At 49.7% G+C, this 21507-nt stretch overlaps 3 protein-coding genes across 6 annotated transcripts in view; all 3 read left to right on the plus strand.

The window, feature by feature from the left end:
* Window positions 1-430: 430 nt before the first annotated feature.
* Window positions 431-10871, plus strand: TXNDC12 (thioredoxin domain containing 12). Its single transcript, XM_075424495.1, has 7 exons — window positions 431-633; window positions 2450-2510; window positions 7676-7728; window positions 8421-8494; window positions 9046-9115; window positions 9205-9288; window positions 10019-10871. Exons 1-7 carry the CDS (start codon window positions 543-545, stop codon window positions 10096-10098), a joined length of 513 nt encoding a protein of 170 aa, XP_075280610.1. The 5' UTR covers window positions 431-542; the 3' UTR covers window positions 10099-10871.
* Window positions 3514-7645, plus strand: KTI12 (KTI12 chromatin associated homolog). Its single transcript, XM_075424494.1, has one exon. It carries the CDS (start codon window positions 3875-3877, stop codon window positions 4589-4591), a length of 717 nt encoding a protein of 238 aa, XP_075280609.1. The 5' UTR covers window positions 3514-3874; the 3' UTR covers window positions 4592-7645.
* Window positions 10872-17787: 6916 nt separating the features above from the next.
* The window catches only part of RAB3B (RAB3B, member RAS oncogene family), a 58867-nt gene continuing 55147 nt past the window's right edge, over window positions 17788-21507 (plus strand). For 2 of the 4 annotated variants that reach the window (XM_075424508.1, XM_075424510.1), the window contains exon 1: window positions 17788-17879. The gene's annotated coding sequence lies outside the window, so the exon portion shown is untranslated. Of the gene's footprint in view, window positions 17880-18071; window positions 18235-21507 lie in introns of those variants that run through there. The other 2 variants (XM_075424507.1, XM_075424511.1) reach the window with 1 other exon arrangement.

Consider the following 21507-nt stretch of genomic DNA (forward strand, 5'->3'; position numbering starts at 1 on the left):
GGCCGGGCGGGGACCGACGCCGGGTGACCCAGAGGCGGGGCGCGGCGGCTCCGAGCCCTCCTCCGCACACGGGTGCTCGCGGCCGGTTTGACCTTCCCAACGGGCCGGGCGAGTCCCGAGAGCTGGCGGGACAAAAAGGGCTTATTTGGTTGGAGAAAATAAACCCGGAACCCGCCCCTCGCTGCCTGCTCCCGCTGGGGTAACCCTTGGTTTGTTCGGGGGAAAGTAACCACGGTTGTGGGGACCCGGCTTGGCCCCAGAGGCCGCGGGGGAGCCGAGCTGCTCTGAACGGCCCCTCATGGAGCCGGGGGGGGGGGGGGGAAGGACCCGCGCTGCAGCCCCCTCCCTGCGAGCCCAGAGCTGAGGGCTGCGCACCGCCCACATCCGCCTCACATCACTTCCTGCGCTTTAAAAAAAAAAAAAAAAAAAAAAAAAAAGGAAAAAAAAAAGGAGGAAAAAGGTGAAAAAAAATCACCTCAGCCGGTGCGGTCCCGCCTGGGAGGTTGAGCGGCCGCAGCCGGGGTGCTCCCCGCGCCGACAGCATGAAGGCTCAGCCCGCGGCAGCCTCCGTCCTCTGCCTGTGCCTGGTGCTGGCGGCCGCCGCAGCCTCCGCCGCGGAGGGGCTCGGAAAGGGTCAGCCAAACGTTCCCTGCGCGCCTTTCCCCTCCGGTCCTGCCGCTGCCGCCGGCGGGAGCGCCGGGGCCGGCCCGGGGCGGGGAGGAGGGGGGGGAGGCCGGGCCGCTGCCTTTGGCTCCGGGGGGGTCGGGAAGGGGTCTCGGCCGTCGCGGTTCTGTTCGGGCCGAACCCCGCGGAGTTTCCCTGTCGAGGGGCCCCGCGTTTGCGTGGCCGAGGGTGGGGGGACGCAGCCTGTGTCAGGGAGAAATCTCCTGGCCAGGGCTGGTGGTAGCGGGGTTTCGTGGATGGCAGCAGCGCCTTGTGGTGAGGGTCCCAGTCATTCCCCTTCCGTCCTGCGGTGAGTTCCTCGGGTGGCTTTCATTCAGAAGAAACACTCCGTAACGTGTTGTGTGAGCCCTTTAAAACCGTACCGGAGCTCGCCACAAAGTGGGGTTTAGCTTAAAAAAAAGAAGAGCTTTTGGAAAGCGTTTCCTAGCTGGAACAATAGGTTTTCCCTGTTTTTATCTGTTGGCCTTTGAATGAGATAGCTGACGTGTCGATATTCTGAGTAAACATGACTTCTGACAACCCAGCTGGTTCTTGCCCCGCTACGTTCAGCGGGTGCGAACGTAGCCTGGTGCCCGGAGCTGCCTCTGCGGCTGACACATGTGTGTGGTTGGACATGGACGGGGCTTCCCCACCATGCTGCTAGCACAGCTAAACGTTTGATGTGTTGCATCATGTATGTTCACAGCTGTTCCTATGAGGAGAGAAGATAAGGTAACAAAAATACTGTGCCAGCTGTTCAAACCTCCTGGATGCTGAACTGAGGTGCCACGAGGTTTTGCAGACCCTGTTTTTGGCTTTCTCCAGCTTTTTTGCCATGGTTGTCTACCGGAGACAACGTCCACTTTCCTCTGTGTCAGCAGTGGGCAACCTGTGGCTCCTGACCCCCGTGTAGCTCCCGAAATTTGTCCCCCTCCACACCCCGGGGGTTGCTGATTAATCCAAACCCTCAGCAATGGGAAGGGACAAGCCGAGGCTGACGTTTGGTCACCCGGCACAGCCTGGCGCTACCGGAGCCGTGAGACCCCTGAGGAGGTCTTCCAGGGGAGTTCCCCTACGGACAGTTCATGGATCTCCTTCGTCTCAGCTCTCTGTGGGGCTTTCGGCCATGTGCTGTGTTGGCTACAGGGTTGAAAAACCTGGCAGTCCTGGCTTTGCAGTTGTCAAAAGTGTGCTCGCTCACTCTCACCTCAACTGACATAACAAGGCTTCTTCTCTGGATATGGGATAAAATGTTTCCTGTGTTGTTCAGTCACTGTAACGTTCAGAAATCTGTGTAATGGCATTTTTTCTTGCTCTTCCATGATACCATCATCAGCACTAATACTTAGCAGAATAGTTTTAGAGCAATTAATGATCATATGTTGGCCTGGGAATTTCTAAGTTTCGCTTTAGTTCACATTGAGTGGGATTTAGGAAGCTGACATGTTTAATTTGTCACTGATCAGTTAAGAGGTGTTCACAGATTGAAAAAGAATGGGGAGTAATGAGAAGGGTCTTCAATTTTAATCTCTGTTCAGGGAATTTGGGTGTCATTTACATATAAAAACATATTCCTGAGTGTGGTACGTTTTTGCTAATTAATTTCAGTGGGATTCCTCATAAGCCTAGGTAGGTTGTAAGTATTTGCAGAAGTCTTTCCAGGACTGGGATTATAGTTGGCTTTAAAAAAAGAATATAAAAATATTCTTAAGGGTGGGTGGGACTGTTTTCCTGTGTTAGTTGATGTGTGAAATCACACAGCATTTATAAACCCTCTCTCTGGCAGGTTTTGGAGATCATATTCATTGGAGAACACTAGAAGATGGGAAGAAAGAGGCAGCAGCCAGGTATGTTACCTAGCTTTGAAAACAGAAAAGTGTCTTTAAAAACATTTGGAAAGATTCTGTGTCCATCCTGAAAATAGTAGTTAACAAACGTGAAGGTGGTTCAGGAGAGTGTTCAGATCCCTGTAGCTTAGCAGACAGAAAATACAGTGTTTTGTTAGCTTTGCTGAGGCACAACCTAGGTTTAATGATTGAAGTTCTAGCATGCCTTTGAGGTGAGGAGAAAATATTTTCTTGAGTATTTATCATAGTAAAGAAAGAGAGGGATCTCAAACCCACAGGCGCACATTGGAGTCGTACTCAGTCCCCTCGAACTCAGCAGTGCTAGCAGCTTCTGGAAAATTCAGCATGCCTGTATAGATGAGGCCTCAGTGTGAGGGGAGAGAGTTATTTCATTACCATCTGCAGAAAAAAGTCTGAAAGTTTCAAACTGTAGTGAAGCGCTAAGTTGTTGAGGTTAGAACCTTCTCTGGGTTAAGCTTAAACTCTAAAAAGAACAGTCTCTGTGAAAAGGTGAAAAAGGACATTTTGACACATTTTTTTCTCAGATTTTCTTCTGCTTCTTGTTAAAACGTGATAAGGAAAATTTATGCTTATAAATTCTCCTTGTGCTTTTAAATTCGTAACCTAGATCTGACAGTGCTGACATGAGCAGAAATTCATTATGCCTTCCAGATTTGCTGTTTAATTGAATTTTGCTCTCAAACTGATCCCTCTGGGGAGTTCTGCTTGCCGTAGGAGGTCTAGCATAGACACCAAATTAACCCAGATGGTAGAGTTCAGAAGTCCTACAAGTGTTTATAATTGGATGTTTTAGCACATATTTGATACACCTGTATGAGAAATTAGACAATTTCGGTATTTGTAGGAATAACTGTAGCATTGCTTTGGAGTGAAGCAGAGGGAGCTTTAAGACGAGATGGAGGAGGGCGGGAGGGATGGCGAGCGCTCGGGTTTGGGCAGTTTCTGCTCCGAAACACCCCGCGGCAAGGCTGGGGTGCGACGCGTGCTCTCTCCTTCTGCGGCTGCCAGCGCCGACCCGGTCTGAGTTCTGCGGCGTCCCAGCGTCACTGAGCTGACAGACCGGGAGAAACCAGCGGCGACGAGCAGAAGCAAACCCAAAAAGCGGATTTTTGTCCCGAGTCTGGCCTTGAGGCGCTGCGGGGCGGGTAACGGCCCGTCCCGTCCCGTCCCGCCGGTCGGTGTCCCCGCGCCTCCGGTGCCGCGGCGAGGCGATTCCCGCAGCCGCCCCGGGCCCGGCTCCGTGGGGATTCGAACCCGTGGTGACGGCGGGCGGGGCGCGGGTGACCCGGGCGGAAGCAGCCGCCCGTCTGCGTCCGGGTCGGAACGGCGGCCGGGCTGAGGGGATGCCGCTGGTGGTGCTGTGCGGGGGGCCGGGCAGCGGCAAGAGTCGCCGGGCCGCGGAGCTGCGGGAGGCGCTGGGCGGGCCGGAGCAGCCGGCGCATGTCGTGGCCGAGGCGGAGGGCGGGCGGTCGGCGCTGCGGGCCGAGGTGGAGCGGCGGCTGAGCCGGCGGGACGTGGTGATCGTGGACGCGGGCAACGAGCTGCGGAGCATCCGCTACGAGCTGTACTGCGCGGCGCGGCAGGCGGGCACGGCGCGCTGCCTGCTGCACTGCGCGGGCGGCCCCGACGAGCCGCCCTCCTTCGAGCCCCCGGACCCGCGCAACCGCTGGGACCGGCCGCTCTTCACGGTGCGCGGGGAGGAGCCGCTGCCGCTGGCCGCCATCCGCGCCGCGCTCTTCGAGAGCGCCCCGCCGCCGCCGCACCGCGCCACCCGCAGCCAGCCCCTGCAGTCCGCCGGCTTCCTCCACGCCCTCGACCGCGCCACGCAGGACGTGGCGGCCGCCGTCGTGGCCGCGCAGAGGAGCGGGGCGCAGCCCGGGGAGGTGGTGCGGGTGCCCGGCGTCGCCGAGGGGCTGGTGCTGAGCCGGGCCGTCGGCGTGGCCGAGCTGAGCCGGCTGCGCAGGCAGTTCATTAGCTACGCCAAGATGGCGCCCAGCGACGAGAACTTGCCCGAGCTGGCCAGCATGTTCGTGCAGTACCTGAGCCGCAGCGTCCAGTGAACCCCGACACGTGGGCCGGGTGCTGGAGTACCCGCAGCAGTGAGGACGCACTTGCAGCCACGGGCCCCGCGGAGCTGGGGTCCTGCCTGCCCCATGTCAGATCGTGCGGCAACAGCAGCGCCGGGAAGATGGGTGCCACGTCCCTGCTGTATTGCCAAGGAGATCTGCAGGGATCGGAGCTGTATTGCCAAGGAGGTCTGCAGGGATCGGAGCTGTATTGCCAAGGAGGTCTGCAGGGATGCCGTTCCCCCACCCTGGCATTCTCCCCGCTTGCGTGTTTTGGAAACGAGAGCTGCTGTCACATCCCCCAGCAAGGGAAGTCTCTTACGGAGACGTAACCCCGGTAATCAGATAGCATCTGAACGTGAAAGCCCAAAAGGTGGTGACCGTAGGGAAAACTTCTCCCTTCCACATTGGCGTGTGCATGTCTTGAATAAGAAGATTGTTCTTCCAAGGCTGTCTCCAGGTAATGCCGAGCTGCAGAAGAGGCTTCAGGTCCAGAGCTGGAACAGGCTGTATTTCCAGGATGTGACTGTTCCAGAGAATCCTGCTGAACCGGAGAGATAGATGTGCAAACTCTGTACTACGGAAGGGTGGTGGCTTGGCAAACAAGCTTCTCTGTTTCAGGTTTAACAATAAAATGTGTGCCTTAAATGGAGTAAAGTCTTAATTTACCTGCAGGGCTATTTTAATGAAAGAACTTGCTCTGTCTTTTCTCTGCAAGGTCATCATTAAACACCTTTAACACCACTGATTGTTTAAGAATGATTGATGTCATAGGAGAAATGAGCTAAAATGACAGACAGCATCTGTTCTAGGTGAAACTCTCAGAAGTCTGTACCAGCTGTGACGGGTAACTTAGTTTTGCACTTAGTTTCAAATAATTTCAGTCTTTGCTATACTACGTACATAGCTTATATAAACTTTTCACTTTCTGGTGGATGCCTCATCCCTCTTCAATAAATTATGGCTTTTAATTGTGTGTGTAGTGCTGCCTGGGAGGAAATGGTAAAGCGGGGCAGGAAGGGTTACTTCAATGACAGTGGCTGTTTATCTGAGATACTGGCTGCTAGCTGGGCTTGTGCATTGCGGAACTGAGAAGTGACTACAAAAATGTTTTGATGTAAATAAGTTTATTTTACCACTCAAAGAGAGTAAAGCTGAGAAAACATATTCAGTATCTCAAACTTCTGTGAGTTCACACTGATCAATGAGTTGGTATTCTAGGACTGTGAGCACTTCCATTTAAAATCTGCTTTGAAAATTTCTCTTAACTTTTTTCAGAAAAAAAAAAAAGGTGTTGCAGTTCTGGTTACTGGATGATTGAACTTTCTGACATGAAGCACCGATCCTTGATGATAAGAACAATGTGTGTTTTCCAGACTTAAATCAGCCTCTCTGCAAGAAAGAGGCAAAATCATGCTGGACTGTATGGAAACCATGGAAAAAAAAGTGGTTTTTTCCTTGTGAGAGAGCGGACACTGATGCAATCCAAGTTTTACTAGGGAAATGTGTATTCTTGCTCCTTACTGCAAACAGAGTCCCATGTAAAGACAATAACGTATTGGTTAGTTATAAATGGCAGACTTCTGTTTGAACTACTCTAAATGTTAATGGCTTCCTCTCCACCCTTTCCTGGTTCTGAAGGCCATAACTGAATGCTGCCAAGTAGAGATTTCCTTTCGTATCTCTCTACAGCTAAATAAAAGCTCATACATCAGTTTTGCTGGTAATTAATGTAGTTGCTGTTATGTGTGAAGGTGTTTGTAATTTCTGTGTGTGAATATTTTACTTCAACCCCTCATGTGGTAACAGAGTTTACAGTAGCAGAAAGCATATAGATTGCTTTGCTTGCCATATCCTGAAAGAAATATCCATATAGTATGTTCTCTCTAGATTCCTCCCTTCACCTAGTTTTAGGCTGTTCTTACTGTTCTGGAAGCTATATTGTTATTACCAGCTTCCCTTGGATATTATTCCATAGCTCGAGCGGTTTGCTGGTAAGAGAAAAGGGATGAGATTCCCAATTCCTTGTTCTTAGTCTTTCTGAGTTTATTGCGCTAGTCAGCGTTCACCAGTTCAGCTGTTGGATGGTAGGAACGATGACAGTGTTAGTGAGGACTCTCACATGTGGAAAGTGTGGAGGTGATGAGTCTTGTACTACCTGGATGTGCTCAATGGCAACAAGAGTCGCCTGTGGTTGTATCACTTTTCTTGTTAGAAAGGTAAAATTAATGCAAAATAGTCGGGAGCAGTGAAGTGGTGGATGAATTGGATCACCAGCATGAACAACAGGAAATACGTGAGATCTGTAGTGTCTTTAAGGCCTGTTCGCCTGATCGCATAATGCAGCTGGAATGTATTAGGAAGGACCTTAGAGAAATTGAACTCAGTAAGCTTGACTCTGTCAGAAGGTGAATTGCTAAAGGGATTTTTGAATAACAGGATTAAATAAAATGTATCTCAGGGCAATGGAGACTTAACCTCTGGATAGCATAGGTGGTAAAGGTCAAGTGAATTGTTTGGGAAAAGAGAGAGAATAATAAAGAATAACTTTGGTCCTTTTGCACTGCACTTTATTTGGGCTGCAGTTCCATGCAGGCCCCCCCTCCTCCTGAGTCCTAGCACTCATCACATTTGTCACAGATTTGCTTCAGCATACCAACATGTAGGAAACGAGCCTGGTAGCCAGAGGGTTTGCGGGGTTACTGTGTGTGATTATTGCTCTGTGGAGGGTCTTGGTCGCGGGAGGTGACTGAAACATGTGGACCGTAGTGGGGAGAGGGATGGATGTGTGACTGTCATCCGCTGCATTGCCTTAAGCAGCCACGAAAATCCACCCAGAGAGCTCTGAAGCAGCTGGTGTCACTAACCACTTCCAGTAAAAAATGCATGACCAGTGGTGTAGCTGAGCAAATACAAGCTAAGGAGCCAACCTTCCAAAGAGAAAGTCTCCTCCTCTACAAGGCCAGTTATTGGCTGGCAGTTATAATAAATTATTACCATACATTTTTTAAGATTGTGATAACTTATTGCAAGACAACCTTAGAATATAGCAGAATCTCTTTTTTTTTTTTTTTTTAGTGGTTTGCCTCTTATGGTTATCATCCACAAGTCTTGGTGTGGAGCTTGCAAAGGTGAGTATATTTAATACTAGAGTTTGCTGAAATTTCTAATGAACTTTTCTATACAAATCATGTAACCATGAGAAACGTGAACCTTGCATTCAAAATGTAGCTAACAGTATTTGTATTCCATTTGGAGCGGTGTAATATCGCACCACTTTACCTGTTAGCACTGCCGAAAGCCAGCCGTGCGTAAATGCCAGCAAATTGACAGCTGTAATACTGCACTTCTGTAGTGGCTACGATTTCTCCCGCACTTGACTATTAAAAATGGAACAAAATCTTCAAGAATTAAGTGTAAATTGCTTTACTTCCAGCTGGTGGTTCGTCAAAGGTGAGCCTTTGTCTCTCTCAATGTTGCAAACAAGCTGGGGATAATGGCTAAGCTTAAAGGATGAGATGGTGGAGTGGGAATAGTGGTTTACAGCAAGCTTTTTGCTTCCATTCTGTTGCTTCAAATATGACCGCATATGTTTGTTGGCCAGGCTTTAACCTTATGGCTGCCCAGCAAGGATTGCTTCAGTTACCTGCTGCTCTGAGCCTGGCTTGAACGGTTTGAAACCTGTGTTCCATTTACTCGCTGCTTATTGAAAAGTGCCGGCTCTCCAGAGGAGGAATGAAGTTGAGATTTTGATGCTGACCTGGAATCTTTTCCACTGTGTTTACACACCTCTTCTTTTTATTTTTTCCTCCCCCTTAATTAGCTTTAAAGCCAAAGTTTGCTGAATCCAAGGAGATCTCTGAACTTGCCCATAATTTTATTATGGTCAACCTTGAGGTAGGCTGCCCTCTGATTCATATCCGTGTTACTGCCTAGTCATTAAGCATTTGGAATCCTACTTAACTGGTTGTATCCTGTTCTGTGTACATCCTAAATCCTGCACTCCTGAATAGGTATTCAGGATTGATTGATATAGCTGATTGTTTTAAAAAGAATTTTCTTCAGTCTGCTTTTTTTAATTGTGTTTTTAAACCTGGCTCTCTGCCATTGTCTCTTTAACAGTTTGTGCCTTGTGTCACTCCATTGCTGCAATAAAGGAATTTATATTCATTCTCTCATGACAGATCAAACATTCCTACGCCAAAGTAGAGCGTTTAATGCAAATAGACAGAACAGAAAAAATATAATTTTCACAAATGGTACTTGTTTAGGTAAAAATAACTTTCCTTTGAGAGAGGAAGATACTGCAGTTACCTTGCATCTGTTCAAGGTATAAATTGCTCAGGGTAAATGGAATCTGAGGCAATAGGTTGTTTCTTTAAAAGGAGTGCTGTGTTTTGTTAGATATCTTGCTAATATGTTCCCTCTCTTCTGTCTTGCTTTGGTAGGATGATGAAGAGCCAAAGGATGAAGCCTTCAGTCCTGATGGAGGTTACATTCCCAGAATCCTTTTCATGGGTAAGGCATCCACAGCTGTTGTGTCCACTCACAGCACTGTGTTCTTACTGTTATCACCGAAATTTCATGATTGATTTTTTTTTTCATAGACCCCAGTGGAAAAGTCCACCCAGAGATCATAAATGAGAAAGGAAACCCCAGCTACAAGTATTTCTATACCAATGCTGATCAAGGTATGGGCAAAGTAGCTTGAAGTGCATTTGTAGTGAGGTGAAACTCTGGGTGTGTCCTGGGTGAAAGAGATGTCTTCACTTTTCAGTAAAGGCATGATACTTTACAGCATAACTGGGAACTGTTAGATACAATGTGACTGAGTGGTTCTCTTACACCCTAGAATCATAGAATGGCCTTCTGGGCTGCAAGCGCATGTTGGTGGCTCATGCCCAGCTTTTCATCCACCAGTACCCCTGAGTTCTGCTCGGCAGGGCTGCTCTCAATCCCTTCATCCCCCAGCCTGTATTGATAGCGGGGGTTGCCCCGACCCTGATGCAGGACCTTGCGCTTGGCCTTGCTGAACCTCATGAGGTTCACACAGGCCCACTTCTCAAGCTTGTCCAGGTCCCTCTGGATGACATCCTGTCCTTCTGGCATGTCTTGAGGAACCATGTTCAGAACCATTGCCTTGAGGAACCATGTTCAGAATCATGATTCACCTTAATACCTGCTATAATGTCTCTAGGACCTAAACTTTGTCTCCAGTTGTGGCATGGAAAATCATGCAATTCGCAGGATCCAGCTAAGATAGTTGGGAAAAGGGCACAGGACTGGGTTTCTTTTTTCCACAGGTTAATTTGTAGATCTACATTCTGCAGCTGTGTTGTTTTAAAACGCTTTTTTTAGCAGGACACCTTGATGTTTTCATCTTGAGATTAATAGTTGTTGTCTATCTGTCTGATCTTTCAGTTGTCCAAGGGATGAAGGAAGCCCAGGAGAAGCTAACAGGTGATGCTTTCAAACAAAAACACCTGGGAGATGAACTATAATGAGTACATGGAATGATGTTTTCCATCACTTCAAAACTCTAAAAGGAAATAATTAAACAGACCAAGAATGTAGATGCACTGGGGGGACATAATTCTCCTGTCAGCAATGTTAGGTTAAACCCCGTTTGGAGTTCACACTCATGCATCAGTTACAGTGTTATCTCCTCCTCTGCCTGGCAGTTTCTACTGAAATGGTTATTTGCAACTAGGTAATGTGCAAACACATCAATTTTTGTGTTTGAGCAACCACTAATATTTGGTGTTAAAAGGGAGGCATGTAGGGCAAAACATGGATTGGAGGACAAACAATGTGAGTGGAATAATTAGAAGTAGCCAACATTTTGACACAATCAGTGTTGGACCCCTTTCTTCTCACTGGTATTACGTGATCCAGTTGTTTTTATTGGGGATTCCTGTGAGTGGGGCATGTTCCTGGGCCAGGTGTTTTCTAGACATCCCAAACCATGAATTCTGCCACTAAGCCAAGTAGAATAAAGTTCATGAATGTCCAAGTAGCATGTGAAATTATTAGCTCTGCAAACATATTGTTGTGTAAAACTGTGTGTGGTTCATCTTTATTTGCCTTTGGGCAGAAATCGAACTTTTTTCTTGTGCATTCACCTTTTGATTGTTTTACCAAGTGAGGGTGGGTTATGCTGAAGCTTTACGGGGGTTCCCCTTCGATTCTTTGAATGTTCTTTGGCGAATGCCTTGCCATCACATTGTACTGTATTTTTGTACCAGGGTGAGAAAATAAACCTTTTTAAACATAAGCATGCAGACAGTGTTTTGTGGTAAAGGGCATAGCTTTCCATTCTTAAGGATGGAGAAATATATTTTTGTTTATGTTGCAGTGGTTATTAATGTTGAATGTCACAGCTGAAGAAGGTTTCTCCTTTTACAATTAAAAGACAACAGTTGTTTTTCCATGTAATTACAATTCAGCCGTTCCTATACTACCTATACTGTTGAGGGCAGAATAATACCTAGTGTTTAACTGCTGGAACTAAAAAGAAAAATGGGGGGGGAAAAATCACCTCCCTCAATCTGCTGGTAACGCTTTTCCTGATGTAGCCCGGGGTGCCGCTGGCCACCTTTGCCACAAGAGCGCGTTGCCGGCTCATGGTCAGCTTGTTCTCCACCTGGTCTGCCACGTCCTCTTCTGCAAAGCTGCTTCCCAGACTGTCGGGCCCCCAGCCTGTACTGGTGCCCAGGCTATTCCTCCCCGGATGAAGGACTTCACATTTCCCTTTGCTGAGCATCCTGACAACCCTATCTGCCCATTTCTCCAGCCTGCTGAGGTCCTGCTGAATGGCAGCAAAGCCGTCTGGTTATCAGCTGCTCTCCCCAGTTTTGTCGGTTCTGCAGGTTTGCTGAGAGTGGACACCGTCCGTTCATCCAGCTCGTTAATGAAGATGTTGAAGTATCGACTGCAGGGGTACTCCAGAAGTGACTAGCGCTTTCCAGCCCTGTGGTTCTGCCAGTTTTCGGTCCACCTCACTGCCCTTTTATTTCGGTTGTGCTTCATCAGTTTGTCCATGAGGATGCTACAGAAGGCAGTGTCAAAAGTCTTGCAAAAGCTGATACAAACACCTGCTGCTCTCCCCTTGTCCACCAAACTAGTCATCTAAAGGAGAAAATCCTGTCCAAAAGGCACTTGCCATAAATTCCCCTAATAAACAGATAATTTTTTACAGGTAATTTTTGATGAGCTATCTGAGGGCATTAGTTGGGGAAAATTGTTGTATACAATAAACCCAGCTTGTCTAGTGAGTCTGTTTTTACTGTTCAGTAGCATTATGAATTTTACTTTCCAGACCAGTCTGCCTTTAAGGAATTTTAAACACCAAAACTCAGCTGGGCACTAAAAGACAAGGACTCGGTGGAAATAATGAGATTATTGCACATTGCAATTACCTTGCTCAGCTAATAATAGTTATTCTACAGGTTTTATCCTCTGCTTCTCTTGCAAATTTAATAAATTAACCATGAAATTGAACTTGGCAACTATTCTCAAGTTTTATCAGCCTTCAAAGTAAATAATTCTGTGTAAGTCCTGGAAAAGGATTTGCATTTTGCAAAACTGTCTTTTTTTTCCCCAGCTATATTTGTTGACCTAATAAAAAATAGGTCCTGTCTGATGCTACTTATTTAATGTATAGCCTTAGATTGGCATGGCTGTAAAAAATCAGATACCTTTTTTTTTTACTTGCCACCAGGGGGAGGACTCTGCTTGTTCATCTGGGGTATGATTCAACAAAGAATAGCTAAATAAACAATCTCTGATGCAAAATAGCAGGGTGCACCTCTGCGATTTTCCAGGCACGCTTTCGCAGCAGCTCTGCCCGTGGCTGAATTTCTGCACTGAAATTACTGCCTGTGAGATGTACGTCATTTGTCCCAAAGCCTTGCTTTGCAAAGTGCTCTGATGTCAGAAGCAATGTGGCCTCAAAGTAATGTTAAAAAGTTCTCCATCTAGAGAGGTCTCCCTTCAGTGACAGGTGAGGGAAGTGTGCTTTGTTCTTTATGTTTAAGATCATCCTGATCCAAAATTGCTCTCCTTCACCTCTTCTCTGCTGCGTCTCCTCTCCTTCAGTACTTTCCGCCTTCCAGACTTGCTAGTTCCAAAGGGAAAAAATATTCCATAATCCTTTTTCTGTTGCTATATGGCTGCCTCCTTTCTAATCCTTTCTACCTTCTGTGTGTTCAGACTTAGTGAGCCGGTACATCTTCCCCACCCTCCCTTCTATTTGCTCTTATCTAGAGCATGCTTTTGTCCTCTGCAGCAAGATGGAGCTCAGCACTTGCTAGCCCGCTGGGCGTTTAGCCGGGGTCTTGGTAGAATATGGCGAACGTGTTGCCACAGCTTGATTGCTCAGGGCAGCTAGTTAACAAGCGTAAATGCTGTTTCTCCTCTCTGGATTGCAGGGTAAACTTGATCGGTTATTTTAATATTTTTCTCTTGCTACCTGTTAGTTGAATACCTGGGCGGTTTAGTTGCTAGCTCCCAATGCACGTTCTTTACACCCTTCTGCTTTCTGCACTAGATCAGGTGGTAATGCTGGCTGGCATTTTCTTCTGTGCAGAGGGATACATCTTGAGCCTCATAACCAGCAGGTGCTTTGTGTACGTTGTGTAACTTCATGCACGCAAGCAACTCCACAGGGTTTCGAGGAGCCGCTTCCAGGTCAGTGTTTGCTGTAGTAGCGTTTAGAGTTAATTACACACTGTAGCAGCTCAACAGCGCACAGTAACCAAGGCCTCAGATTAGTTTGCCCCCATCAGCTTTTTTTCGAGTGCATGCCTATCTGCATACGACTTGCAATAAACCTGCATACTTACTTAACTTCTTTAGATACATCCCAGAAATCCTCTTGGATTCTCAGCTTCTGCACCTTTCCTGGGGATAACAAAACCCAAAGACACTTCAAAATTCTGAGTGTTAACCCAGGGAACTGCCAGGCCAAATCAATCTCATGTAAACAAACACGCTGTCAGCTTGCTTTCTCCCAGAAACAACCCACAGAGGGGAAAAAAAAAAAGACAGTTAATTAAAGAGTGACTGGATTGCAGCTAGCCATCTGGCTGCCTGGGAGCAGAGGTTGCTGTGTGCACCTGGGGCTGAATGGGCTGTAAGGAAGCATCAGCTGGAGACTCGTGAAATGTTTCCCTTGCCGTGCTTAGCAGCAGGGAGCAGAAGTACAACGACCAAGAACGCCAGCATGGCCGGAGTGTCCCGTCTGTCATCGTGGCGCGCTGAGCGTAGGAGTCATCTACTTCAAATGCACATTTGTCCCCATGGCTGTTTGTCTGCCATCGTATCTAGCCTGTGTCAAACTGCTAATGAGCTTCATTCATTGTCCTCACTTACAGCTTGGGTAATGAATAACTCTGAAGTGAGACATTATTAAACCCATATGAATGCAAGGTCATATATCCTTGGAGGTGATGAAACTTGTCTTAACTTTTGGCAAGAGGAGAGGTATTTGCACTCGTATTATGCAGTGATACTTATTTGCACCTGACTCAGTATTATGCCTGATTGGGTTTGCCCAACCAGGAGAACTGCCCCAGGGCTGTTATAGGTGGATCAAAACTTGAGACCTGAGGATGGAGATTCAGGAAGCAATAAAAGAATTGCAATATATAGAATTAACGATAAACGGAATTACACCGAGCAGAACTCTATCCGGAGAGTGGGATAAAATGGGAATTTCACTGCAAGTTCATGCTCATCTCAAAGAAAGCAAAGCTAAAGGATGGAGTTTATCTAAAAGGTTGGACCCCACTTCCAGGCTTCTGTGTACGTTGTCTTTGGTGCTAACTGGGTGGGGGAGCTGGGTACCTGGAGGGAACTGGGAAACGACCATGAAGGCCTGTCAAACTGGTGAAAGTCACTTTGTTTCAAAACTGTTTGGCATATTAACTCCTTCCCCCTTTCTTCCTCCAAGAACCAGGTGCTGATTTGTCAAGCCATTTAGTCAAATAAATTCCGTTTGCTTTTCCTCTCAGAGTTTGTCGAGCGTAAGGAGTGGCTGCGTGCAGCTCCCAGGCCTGCCATTGTCCGGGAGCACGGCTCCTGCGGAGGTGGTGATCCCCGCAGCGCCAGCCCGGTGCCACCACGTCAGCCTGCCGGGATGGCCACGGGCAGCTCCCAGCCCGCTCCTGCAGCCGCTCCCACGCAGCGCGGACAGGGTCCACGGCTCCAAGACAAATGCCGTGGCACAGCTCCGTCATGGCTAAACCTGCGGTAGGTTCCTGCGGTTAGACACACAAATATAAAAAAGAGAGAGTCCAAACTCCTCCGTTCATAACTACGCTGGAAGCAGGGACTGGCTGTCCTCTGCTTGCAGCATTCCAGGTTCTGTCTCGGAAGAGCGAGAGAGGCTGTTATACAGCTCCCATGCTGGCACGCGTCCCAGGACTGGGCAGAGCAAGGTGCAGGGAGCAGGCAGGGATCACAGCGTGGGTGGGTGCTGTAATCAAGCGTTTCTGAGTTGCTCCCGTGTTCTTCTTTCCTCTAGCCAGCACAGGTGTCTCCTCCTCTGTTTCCCGTGTCCCTGTCATGGTGTGGGGGATGAAGGGCAGACAGCTGCTGAGAGTTTTCCCGTTCCCAAAAGGGCGTGATGCCATTGCTGCCACTCCAAGCCAGGGCGAGGGAGTGAAGGTCCATGGGAGCTGCGGGAGGAGCTGGGCAGGGCTGCAAGGACAGGAGATGCTGGAATGAATCTGGCTCAGGCTGTAGGTAACTGGTGGCTGGTTAGAAATAATTTGTTGGTATATACTCATTTTTGGACCATTTTCCACATGCACAGCACAGAGTAGGTAGATGTGCTACAGAAATATTAATTGATAAGAACTGCAGATGTTCTCCCTGGTTTCTGAGTGTCTTTCACAACACAACAAAACACGCTGTGCATGAAAGAAGCTGCACTGGCAGCACAGTTAAATTTGGATGTCACTTTATTGTGCTATTTCTAATATTATGCACAGTTTTCAAACTCCCCTTTGTAAGGATTTTGGTGCATTACCCTGTTAAAGCCAAAGAAATTCACTCTTGGGGACACAGCACAGGGCATACATGCTGTTTATTCCACACAGAAGTGAAGAAGCGCCTGGGTGAGTGCTACCTATTCAGATAAGGAGGATTTTGTTTTCTCCTTGCGGCTGGCATGTTTTCACCAACATCCCCAGGGGACAGCTGATAACGAGCTGAAACTGCTGCTCTGCGTGCAAACGGTGCTTCTTTGGGGTATGGTTTTGTCCTTGTGTGACCAGTGCTGATCACGAGCTTAGACGATGGGTCTTCTTGTCTCAGGGCCATTAGTATTATTACTACTTACAGCGTCGCACGTAGCAGATCATCATCCTTGATTGAAGTGCTGTGGTGCTCCTCTTGCTGCGGTAATAAAGAAAGCAATAAATAAAATCCTTTTTTTTAGAAAAGAAGGAACTGAAAAGATTGAAATTGTTTCCTTAGGTCAATTGCACTCTGTGAGGATGCAGTAACTTGAATTAGAAGTGTTGGGAGAGTAGCAGGGTATGCATATGGTGCTTGATAAATGTGCTCGCATGACTGCCATGAGAGAGTCAGATAGATCCATGTCAGAAAACAAGGTAAAGCAGAACATCTGCTCTTCCCTTCCACCTCTGTGGGCTTGCGGAGTTCTCTCCTGTTCCCTCATTTGCCCATCTATAAATCTAAATTAATACAGACCTCCCTCACTGGAAGTTGTGTAAGCAGCTCATGACCATACAACGTTAAATCCTGGAAGAGCACTGGGAGAGCTAACAATATTCACTCCGTAAATTATAGAAACGTGGCTAAACAAAATGATAGACAGGAGGAATCACTACAGATTCCCCTGTCTCCTAATTACCTTGGTACATCCCTTCTTCTCTCGTTAGCCCTGACTGCTCCGGTGCAGCTGGATGTAAACACCGGCATTTCAGGGATGGCGTGAGGTCTGGAAATGCCTGTGGAAGCTGGGCTGCAGAGTGGCTCCGTGCTTGTCATCGGACATTAAATCAGGCGGTCACTAAGCAGGTTCCCAAGTGACTCGAAGTCATGACGTGCCCTTTGCACCAGAGGGGCAGGGATCTGCCCAGGACCATTTGCCTTCCGTGGTGGTGCTTTATAGGGCTGTTGGCCTGCGATGCTTTGTGAGATTGAGCATCCGTCAGCAGGCAGAGGGAAAAGCACTGTCACCATCACCACAGACACCGTGCTGGGTTGTGTGGAAGTCAGGCTGACCTTCAAGCTGGTCCAAAGATGCCTACTGAAGATCACCAGATGTCCAAAAACCTTTTACAAGTAGACAAAGCGATCTCGGTCCTGCCTGGGCAGTGTCCAGGCTGGGTCAAAGTGCTGCGCACCAAACACAACGGCACACCGCGGTGGGACTGGGCGGGAAGGGAATGGTGCTGTGAGGGACGGGGCAGGGCACAGAGGCACCTGTTCTCCCCAGCATGAGAGCCCTGAGTTCAGAGCTGGTCCCTGGAGGCTGCTTCGAGAGTCAATGCGAGGAGATCGGAACCCTGTACCTTTGGCTGGTCCCTGCTCCGGGGTCCCCTCACAAGGAGCCGCTCTCTCCGGGGCCGAGCAAGAACCACGTCTTTGCCCTTAGGCACTGGATCAGTGGGAAAACGTGCCGCTGTCTTTGCTAGCTCTTCAGGAAGCGCCTTGTGACTTATGCCAGAGAGACATTTTTGAACACCCGTGCTTTTGTTTGCTTTCTCTAGGGATCATCTCTGAAAGCTGGTTGGGTTTCCCAGCAAGGGACAGGGCACAGTCAGGTCTCTGATGTCGAACATGGGATCTGTTTGTAGGATTTTAGAGCCAAGAGGGTTTGCTGCAACCTCTCCATCAGGCGAGCAACATGGATTGCGGCCACTGCCTCATCTTTTTTTTGCCTTCTCGCTGGTAGAGATGTAGTTCCTGCTGCCACAGCCACCATCACTAGGCTTCAGAGTGAACAGTTCTGCTGAAGTGACTTCCAGCCCGTGTAGGGAGCGCGACAAGTCGTGTCGTCCCCGGGACAGCGTGCCGGGCCGCCTGAGGCGATTCACATCCCCGGGGCGGGGGGCGAGCACCCGGACGGGGCCCCCGGCGGGCCCGGCCCTGCCGCCTCTCAACCGGCCGCCGCCTCCCCCGGCCCCGCCGCGGCCCCGCCCCAAGGTGCCGGCGGGGGGGGGACGGGGGCGGCTCCCGCCAGGCGAGCAGCGGCCGCGGGACCCGCACGGCTCGGCTCGGCGCTGCCGCTCCCGCTTCTCCGCCTCAGGTGAGCGCCGCGGCCCCGCGCCGTCGGAAGTGGCGGGGAGGAGGGGGCGGGCAGGCGACGGGGCGCCGCCATCCCCTCAGGCTCCCGCTGCGGGGTGGGAACTCTTCCCGCCCTCCTCGGCCCCGGGCGGCGGGGCTGCCGCCGGGCTGGGCAGGGCGGGAGGCCGGGGCGGGCGGCGGGAGGTGCCCCGGCCCCTGAGGAACCCCGCGGTGGCGGTGGGTGCCCGGCGGGACGGGCGCGGTGCGCGCCCCCGAGGCGCGGCGCGGCGGGCAGACCCTGCGGAGCGACGGGGAGGAGAAGGCGACAGCGGTTCCATAGTTCCATCTCCGAGGCGAATATTTATCAGCAGCCAGAGGTGATGTGGTACCGCTCCGTCTTTAAAACACCGTGCGCGGGTGGGGGGGCTGGGGAGCGGGCCCTGGCCTGGGGGGGTTCGGCTCGGCTGTTGCCTCCCGTCGAAGGGGAGAGCCCCGCTGCTGGCGGGTGGCGGGGGCCGGGCGCGGGGCTGCGCGGCAGCCGGCCTGCGTCGGGGGAGCCGAACAGGTGAATCGTTGCGCTTTGGCTCGGAAACTCTCCGGTTTCCCCGGGCTCCGCCGCACGCCACGCACGCCTCTTGCTGCCGTGCGGTCCGAGGCTGCGCCGCTCCCTGCCCCGCGGCGTTTTCCCGGCAGCGCGGCGGCGTCGCCCGGCAGTCACCCCCGCCACCAGCGCTCCCGCCTTGCCTCCTCCCGAGGCTCTGTCTCCGCGCCGTCCTTCCCTTCCTAAGGCATGAGCAGGGGTGTGTTTGTGCAGCGCATCAGGTTGATCTGACCTAAATTGAGACTAACCTGACCAAAAAAACCAAAAAATAGGGGGAGGGGGTAATTTTAACCTGGATTTTCGCTTGGGCTGCGACAATGTAGGACTGTGGCCCCAGAATTTTAATTCGTGCTTCTGTGCGCTGCCTGGGTGGCAAACCTGGGTTCCGAACCTGGCTTCTACCTCTCCCGCTTTGTTCGTCGTCGCTGACTCCGGACCCAGTGCTGCGCTCTCAGTTGTGCTGGTAACAGTTTGTGGGGCTTCACAGTAGCCTGGATCAGCTCTGGCTTCAAATAAACCTCCTCCTTTAAGTGGGTTTTTTTCCCCTCCCTCTCCCTCGCAAGGCAGAACTGTCGATGGAACTGTATTCTTGATCTGTGTATTTGAATCTGTACCCAGATCAGGGGAGCGCTGGTATCGGATTGTAGTGGGTGCAGGATTCAATCCATATGCTGCCGTGTGTAAGTGTGTAACTAAAAAGCTTGTATTTCCTGTCATTTGTGCTTGCTGTCGTGGAAGGGGTTGTGCATGCATGCACTGAGACCTTGGTGTGATCGCTGCCTTCAGGACTGTTTTATCAGGACAATTTGTAGTGCAAGTCAGAAGAGAGGCAAACAAAGCAATCTTTAAATCAAGCTTCCTTTGCATTTTTGACAAAACTGTGCTGCCCCCGTTGCAGATCCAATATGTTTTTGGGTAACAAATGGAGAAGACTTACTAGCTTTGGGTTTTAACAGCAGTAGTTCTTGCTACATCTAGGTTAGCAGAGCAACGCGTGTAGTGTTCGTTAGCATGCTAGTTGTCGTTGACATGTAATAGTCACGTTAGTTGACCTGAGTGTGGTTCAGATCCTTTTCCTACTTTAATGTCCACATGATCTGATGCAGCCCCAGATCAAAATGGGCAGGTCGCAGCATCACGTTTCAGGGTCTTGCATCACGCTGGCCGGTCGTAGCACCAGGGAAGGGCACTTGCCTCCACCTGACCCTCCCCAGTAACTCCGTGCCCGTTCTCTGTTACTAGTTTGGCCTAATGAAGTGGTTTTTTCTGAGGCAAACATTGAGAAATGTCCTGAACTGGTAATTCCAGGTATTCTTCTCGCTGTAAAAATGTATGTTGTGCTTAAAGTTCTGCAGTACTTAGTGAGCTCTTGTGAATGTGTGCGTAGCTTACTGCGGCGTGGTAGTATTGGATCTTTGACGTAAGCAATAAGACTTACGTTTGGAAGTATTAGCTAATTAAAACATGGGAATTGCAAGGGCGCTTGTTCTAATCCCAGTTAGCAAGTGGCTTACGTCACAGCATGGAGAGCATCATAGCACAGAGAAATGAAATAACGGTCCATCACAGATTTTTCTGCTTGGAGGAGGAGGACAAAAGGCAGCAATTTAAACTTTGCCTGCACTGCAGAGGCATCCTGAGCTGGGCCTGTCTCCGTGGGGTTCTGGCTTGCAGGTGGTTACTACAGACCATACCAGTCTCCAGTCACCTGACTTGGTCAGGATAGCAGCTTGCTTTTACCTGTAAATGAAAGGTTTTAGACCTGGTGATGCAGAAAAATCTTCAACTCTGTCTCCTGTGGACTGGTGGAGGGATGTCCACCCGCATCTATCCATGGCCTGACTCTAGCTCCAGACAGCACGAGTTCCATCGTGTACCTGAACTCGCCTTATCTTGCACCGCCGGGGAGGGCTGTATCCCAGCACGGAGCGTAGCTGTGCCCTGCCTTCCAGCTGGGGACGGATCGGCAGGGAGTTACACGTGTCTCGTAGCAGAGTTGGTACGGATTTGCCTTGGGTGTTGCTCTGAGTGCTTTCACGTCACTGATACTTCAGTGTATTCAGCAGTGGGACACTTGGAAGTATTTCACCATTGCCAGTTTGTTCTCGGAGAAACCGAGGCAGAACTGCAAGGCTGGAGAGCTGATGAGAAGGGGACTGAAGTCCGTTACCTCAGCCGTCGCTGCGATGTTTGCACCAGGAAGCAAGCGCTTTAATGGCGGTGGGTTTTGTAATAGCCATCGACCTCTTCAGTTCGCGCTGTTCTCTGGGGACAGGGCTGGATTCAGGGTCGGCCTCAGCTGGCAGTCCTGTAGGTCCAGAAATTGGCTGGCTCCTGGGGTTCCCGAAATCAGTGGGATATTTGGGGAACTGCAGAGATCGGCTCTGCATCCGCTCTTTAGGGCGTAAGGAGGGTGAAAGTCTCCTGTTCCGTGCATCCTTTGGGAGAGAGCTGATCTGGGCTCAGTTAGTGGCTCCTCTTTAGAAGGGGAGATCTTTGTACTGTTAAGTATTTTTCTGTGCATCTTCTGGAGCAGCGTGCTTGCCAACAGGCATGGAACTATGCGATGATAAAAGAGCCACAATGAAAACACTCATAGAAGAGAGTAAAAAACATGGCAACTTTTATTTTGTTACATTTTTTGCCATTGTAAAATTAGAGTGACTAAATCCTCCTTCCTGAGAGTTTTGTCATGGCTCTAAAATGGACTTTAAGGATGTTGAACGTTATGCAGGAAATGAGAGAGGCATGGCTCCAGACACAGAGGGACGTTTGGCTTGAGGAAATCTTTCTAACAACAGTCCCAGCCTGCTGCCTAACAAAACGTGGTTGTGAAGTTAGAGAGTTGATGGGAAGGGGGTGATATCTGCACGTTCTTGGCTTCTGTTCCACGCCCAGCAAATTCCTAGAAGACTTTTTAAAGCCTGTGTTCCCAAATCTGGATGGGTAATAATAATAATGAATAACCACCTACATTGTTTAGAGGTTTTTATCCTTCAGTTGTCATGCATATATGAAATTCATTTGTCGTATGTGAATTCCAGGCCAA

The sequence above is a fragment of the Opisthocomus hoazin genome, chromosome 6 (assembly GCF_030867145.1).
Source record: "Opisthocomus hoazin isolate bOpiHoa1 chromosome 6, bOpiHoa1.hap1, whole genome shotgun sequence".
Taxonomy (NCBI): Eukaryota; Metazoa; Chordata; class Aves; order Opisthocomiformes; family Opisthocomidae; genus Opisthocomus; species Opisthocomus hoazin.